This window comes from Echinops telfairi, unplaced genomic scaffold, assembly GCF_000313985.2.
Source record: "Echinops telfairi isolate 266 unplaced genomic scaffold, ASM31398v2 ScPeMD7_11;HRSCAF=52, whole genome shotgun sequence".
Taxonomy (NCBI): domain Eukaryota; kingdom Metazoa; phylum Chordata; class Mammalia; order Afrosoricida; family Tenrecidae; genus Echinops; species Echinops telfairi.
This window is the reverse complement of record NW_022103908.1, coordinates 34323419-34330321: the sequence shown is the minus strand read 5'-3', so window position 1 is coordinate 34330321 and position 6903 is coordinate 34323419. Positions and strand designations below refer to the sequence as shown.

General features: G+C 36.4%; 1 protein-coding gene across 1 annotated transcript in view; it reads right to left on the bottom strand.

Annotated features, from left to right (window-relative positions):
- Positions 1 to 6903, bottom strand: part of WBP4 (WW domain binding protein 4) — a 30146-nt gene that overhangs the window by 15219 nt on the left and 8024 nt on the right. Inside the window, exons 5-7 of the mRNA XM_045287180.1 lie at positions 6372 to 6539; positions 2737 to 2783; positions 2198 to 2270 (exon numbers count right to left, since the gene is read on the bottom strand). Coding sequence (XP_045143115.1) covers positions 2198 to 2270; positions 2737 to 2783; positions 6372 to 6539 — 288 coding nt within the window. The remainder of the gene's footprint in view (positions 1 to 2197; positions 2271 to 2736; positions 2784 to 6371; positions 6540 to 6903) is intronic.

Here is a 6903-nt window from a genome sequence, read left to right as displayed (position 1 = left end):
AGCTTCCATTTCATCAGTGCTCTTTTGGGCTCCACTGATTCCCTGTGTCATTTGGAGAGTCTCTTCTGATGTACTATATGCTTTTGCAGATATTTAACATTCTATAATTCTATAATCAACGTTTCTTATAAATTGTTGCTTCTCCTTCCTCCCCAAAGCTATTATAATGTAAAATTAATTAGAGTAATAACCAAATATAATTACATGAAGACCATTTTATAAAACTGGATAAAATCTTACATAAGACATAGCATTATACTTGTTTTGCAAAAATTATGGGAACTTTAGATATTGCAAATAGCTTCAGTTCATTATTATTATTTTTTTTTAAAGAAAGCCAAGTTGATCAAGGGTTCATGAGGGAGGGGGGAGTTGGGAAGGAGGGGGAAAAATGAGGAGCTGATGCCAGGGGCTTAAGTGAAGAGCAAATGTTTTGAGAATGATGAGGGCAATGAATGTACAGATGTGCTTTACACAACTGATGTATGTATGGATTGCAATAAGAGTTGTATGAGCCCCTAATAAAACAAAACAAAACAAAAAAGCCAAGTTGAACTTGGTAATCTCTAAGTACCTTCCAACCTAATGATTAATTTCTGTCATAGGAAAAATCAGTAATGGCAAACCCAAACCAGATTCATTGTCACTGAGTTGATTCTGACGCATGATAACCCCATCAGACAGTACAGAACTGCCCCCTAAGGGCTCCTGAGACTGTAACTCTTTCCTCTGGGAGTAGAAAGCCTTGACTTTCTCCTGAGGAAGTGGTTTGGAACTGCTAACCTTGTGACTAGCAGTCTAATTAAGTAATCATTATGCCACCAGGGCTCCCCAGTAATGGCAAAGGTTAAAATGATTCTCTTTTAAAAACTTAATGATTGCAGTTCCAATTGAGAATAACATCATGGTGAGGCCTAGTAAATTATAGAAATCTTTTTTTCTTTTCTATTGTATTTTTAGAAATAATTTTGTGGCAGAATATATAAAACAAAACAAAAGAAGATATTTCAAAAAATTCATGAATAAATGGAGTTAAAAACATGATGGAATTTTCCAAGCCTCTGGAATCTCAATGGTGGTGTGCACTAAGCACAGCCCTGCTAACTTCAAAGTTAGCGGCTCAAACCCACTAGTTTTTCCTCAGGAGAAAATTGAGGCCATCTACTCCTGCAAGTAAAGACTCAGTCTCAGAAATCCTATTTGGGTTGCTGTGTGTAAGAATTGAATTGAGGCTTACATCTTGTTGGTTCGTCCGACTTTGGCAATACACACACATACACAAACAGCCTTTTAAACTATTTTTTAAAAATGTCTATTTTGTAGTTCTTGTTATAATATACATCAATCGAACATTTTTACACACATAATTAAGAGGCATTCTTCAAGTTATTTTACCACCATCATCCGTGTTTTCTTAGTAGTTCCTACTTCATTAACATACACTGATTGTCCCTGAACCATTCACTGCTATCTGGTCAATGCTGAGTCACAGTGATACCCCCTGGGTTTCTGAAACTGTAACTGTTAATGGGAGTAGAAAGCCCAGTTTTTCTCCTGAGGAGCTGCTAGTGGCTTCAAACTGCCGACCATGCAGATCACAGTCCAACTCATAACCACTACATGACCAGAGCTCCTTGAGTTCCTATGTAATCATTAAGAATGCGGGAAGGGAGGAGGGAAAAATGAGGAGCTGATGCCAAGGGCTTAAGTGGAGAGCAAATGTTTTGAGAATGATGAGGGCAACGAATGTACAAATGTGCCTTATACAATTGGTGTATGCATAGATTGTAATAAGAATTGTATGAGCCCCAATAAAATTATTTAAAAAAAGAAGAAAAATTCACAATTAAAAAAAAGAATGCTATTGTCAACTTGATAGATATTAAAGGAGCACAATGCTGATTCTTTCGGTTAACTTATATGACTCTAAGGCAAAAGAAGACTTCAGGTTGTGATTGTGGTCTTAGGCACTTAACTATTCCTTAATGTACCATTCAATGGCACTGATTGCATTCCCCAATTTATAATAAAAAGAAAAACATGCTTGCTACGCTTTAGAAATACGTTGGTCAGTATATTAAAATTACCAAGTTCAGATGCTTCTTAATTACATTTAAAAAACTTGATTCATCAGTAGGCTAATAAGCAGTTTCAGGATCAATTTTAGTCAGTTAATATAATCAAGGATAATACTTACCCCCCGTTTCTGTATTATAGTAATATGTATAACCATCTTCACTTAAACCTTCTACCCAAACGGACTTCGCTATCTAAAAGGAGGAATTACAAACAGCATGAACCAAAGTCAACCACTGGGTTTACACAATGAATAACTAAGACAGACTCAGCCACCCTTGGCTTTCCTCTTGATACCTACAGACTAGGGGTGGTAGGACTGACCATGGCCAGGAAACTCAGTTTGTGTTTATTGTGAACCAACTTCCAGGGAGAGATGATCACCTCTGAAAGCCAGGAACCATTCTTTACAATTGGACAGGGACATGTGAATGGCAATGATGTGCAAAACAGCCAATAATATTTGCCCAGCATTTAGTTTTTGGGTAAATGTTACTTTTCATCTCCACCCAGACTTCTCACAAAAACATTACAGAAAGAAACAACCATGGGGACAGAGGGGAATCCTCTTATTTGGAAGTACATTTGCTTAACTAAACTCTATAAAACCCAATCACTTAAAATGAAAAAGTATAGACACTATTAATGTGCTTCAGTTACCTTTTTTAAGTTTCCTTGAAATCCTTCAGGTTTTTCCCACTGAGATGCTTAAAGGAAAATACATTGCATTTATAAAACTTTTATCTTAAAAAAATGAGACTTAATTTGAAAATTTAAGTTAGCAAATTTTATACAATATTCATTGTTTACAAAGCATTATGGGTATAGTTTAAAACATAAATAAAAAAACAACATACACCCAGTAGTATTAAGCAGAAAAAAAAATGAGAGCTACAAAACAGTGAAGGACAGAATAAAGATTTAGAAGTTATTGGAAATTCCACAGAAATTAGATGCAGGGGAGGGTTCTCTCAAAAGACACCAAGGAATTGAAGATTGAGCAGGGCAGTGTGAGAGAGGAAATGAATACTGACTCAGAAGAGAAACGGGATAAGGTATATAGAAATCAAACAGTTTTCACTAAAAGCAAGCGTCTATGAAATGAAAATGGTGGACAAAGGAAAAGTATTAAAAGGCAGGAAATGACTAAGGAAATAGTTACTAAGTAATTTCAAAGAGATTTATACACTTATTTCTTATCAATCATCCCATAATTCAATATTTATATTCATATACCAAAAATGTATATAGTCAAAATAGTCATCTATGATAATAAAATATCGAACTACTTTGCCCATTAGTTGACGTCCAAGCGGCAGTCATGAATGCTAAGGTGCGAGGTAAGTAACGTTGGTTGTGCTTGTTAAGGTTAGAGTCAACCCAGCTGGGCTGTTCTCAGTGGTTTGACAGTTACTGAGTGATGCAATCTGGCAGTTATGTAGCCATGTAGTAATCTTGCACTTCTGTATAACATCAATTTTTATATAACGTCATGGTCTTTAGAACCTGACCAGTTGGGTATAATCCCTGACATACAATTATTTATGATACAATCATTGCTAAACTATAACACTTTATTTAAGGGTCAGTGGACACAAAATCTGGGAATTATTATTTTCTTGGGTACCCAAGAAAAATCGAATTGCACTGGGCAGAGAACTTTCATGGTAGTACACATTTTCCCCACTAAGTGAACATGGAGCAACTCGCTGTGAGTTAGTGTACCCGGTGGTGGTGTCTGGGAAGGTATCTTTGGCTACAGCGAATTTTTTCATAAAAGCAGTTTTACTTGAACCTTGTTTTTTGTGCTAGATGATTTAAGAGAACAGTGTGCAACTGTGAAATTTTGTTTCCTTCTTGGGAAAAACACTGTTGTGACGTTGAACACAGCTTACAAGGACAACGCTATGGGAAAAACTCAAGTGTACAAGTGGTTTTCTCGCTTCAAAAAAGGTGAAATGTTGATATATGGTAAGTCTCGTTCTGGACATCCGTCAACTTCCCAAACAGATGAAAATGTTGACTTGTAGCATTTTGGAGTTTGCTCCACCAGGTCAGACCGTTAAGCAAGCTTTCTGTTTAGAGGTTCTGAAAGATTGCTTAATTGTGTGACAAAAAAAGGCCCGGTTTGTGGCAGACGGGACTGATTTTGCCACCATGACAATGCACCTGCTCATGCAGCCATCTCAGTGAGCCAGTTTTTGGTAAAAAACAGCATCCCTCTCTTGCTCCATGCACCTTACTCACCTGACCTCACTCCATGGAATGAAGAGGGACATGAAAGGACAGTGATTTGAAGAAAAAAACAAACGAGGGAGGTGAGTTTGAAAAATGCTTCCAAAAATGGAATCACAGTTTTGACAAATGTATTAAGTGTAATGGAGAATACTTTGAAGGTGATAAAGTTGTTTTGCACAAAAAATTTAAATACATAGCTTTCCAAAAAAACATTGGTTTTTTGGGGAGGTACCCCCATAGTGTTGATGTAGTCCAAAATTGAGATGATAAAGATATTATAATAATAATATTTGTTTCCCATGCTTTTCTTCATGATTAACTCTGATCCTAATTTCTCTTTCTGACCATTCTATCCTTTTTTACTGTTTTTTCCTTCTACTCTTCACTTTGTTATATATGAAGTGGCTTCCAAAAGTTTGTGAGATGCTTTTATTATCTTCTAATTCATTTTTTCCCATGACTTTTTTGAAGTCCACTTGTTTATTATGTTCTTTTTTCACTTTTCTTTTCTTACCCTCTGATCTAATCTATGATACATCATGATAGTTAACATGTCAGTATTTTTGCTGTTCTACACCCCCCAACTCCATTTATCTAATCCAATCAATTAACTTCTGTAAACTGCCACATGGTTTATATGTACTTCTATTTCAATATGTCAAAAATTGAATTCATTAATGTCTTCCTTAAATGTGTTCCTTTATTTCTTCTCTTAGTAACCAGTACCATCATTCTATTATCTTTCCAGCCTTGCTTCTGCTGTGGCGTCTTCTAAGAGTGTCATGCTTCATCTCCACCATACTTCCCGAACACCAACATTCAAACTATTTTTTTTTAAACCATTTTTGCTTTATGTTGTTCCAACTGCCTAGGATGTTAAACTCTCCTGATCGACTAAAATCTTAGTCAAGATACTTAAGAGTGTCTGCATGTGCCAGGCACTAAGTTAGGTGCTAGGGATACAAAGACTGAGTGAAATGACATGATTCTCCATATTCCCATCTCAATTTACATATCAGGTAACTGCTGTGATAAACTCTAATTCACCTTATCAAAATTAATTCCTCAATCTTTTAAGCATCTACGCAATCTTGATCATACTTCTAATACGGCACTTGGAAGGATCCCTGTTGGCCTAGTGGGTTATATTTGGGGCTGCTAACCACAAGGTCAGCAGTTCAACTCCACCACTTGCTCCACAGTTGAATGATGAGGCTTTTTACTCTTTTTAGATTTACAAGGCTTGGAAACCCAAAGAGAACTATCATGCCAAAGAGGGTCATATGAGTGGGCATTGACTCGATGACACTCAGTAAATAATGGCTTTTGGTTTAAGAGTCCTGGTGACATAGCAGGTTAAGGATTTAGCTGCTAACCATAATGTTGGTAGTGCAAATCCACCAGCAGCTCCATAGGAGAAAGCTACGGCTGGCTATCTGTTCCCTTAAAGATTTAGTGTCTGGGAAACCCTCTATGCGTTGGAATCACCCCAATGGCAGTAGGGTAGGCATGGCACTTTAAACTTCCTTCTTATATCATGCTTACCTGTTTATTCCAGTCCCAAATTTAAGTTTCTAGAGCACATGATCGTATAGACATGTAGAGTAAATATTACTTATTTCTATGGAGTAGAAGACCTAAATCTGTTTAGTTTTAAAGGGAAACAAACACATGTTTTTAGTATTCCTATTGGGGAAAGGTATCCTTCTTACATAGATACCTCAAAAAAAAGTTTTTGCCTCCCACGTTTTGGGATAGAAAATCAATGGTACTTAATGATTTGCTTTTAAGAACATGATAATTTTCAAAGGTGGATCCAAAATGCTTTATTTCCATGCAAGTCTGTAGTTTATGCTCTTTTAATTGAAAAAAAAAAAAAAGCTATAGTCTATCTGGGAGAAGTCACTTATCAATGAATAAGCATGGTACAAAGTCACGAAGAAAAGGGTACCTTTTTAAAGGGCGCATGCAAAAAAAGTTCAAATATTAAATAAAACTCAGAGCACAATAAGCCGTCAGTTGTTGTTCTCCATTACTTCAATATCTAAATAACTTACCTCCCGTGATAAGATCATAATAGTAATGGTAACCCTCAGAAGTTATGCCTTCTACCCATCTGCCCTTTGAAGGGTCTTTTTTCTTTTTCTTCTTTTCTTTCTGCTGATTTGATGCAGAAGCAGGTGGGGTGGTGCTGGCTACTGGTGTTATAGCTGGTTCTGGAATATCTAGGAAAAAAAGAAAAAGGTACTGAAGAAGCCAGATAAACTCATCCCTGCTGAGCATACTAAGGTTATTCTAATCAAAGATAACCCCAAGATTATCTTTGAGAACTGACACACAGATTATAGGGTTCATTTGGAAAAATAAACAGGCAAGAACATTCAAGAAAATGATAAAGTCACAAGAGGAAACAGTCGTATCAAGTATTAAGACTTACTCTAAACCTATGGTATATAGACGCCGAACAGTGTAACTTATGACAAAACTACAATAATTTATGAATTATGAAGGGTTCATGAGGGAGGTGGGAGTGGGGAGGGAGGGGGAAAATGAGCAACTGATATTAAGGGCTAAAGTAGAAGGCAAATG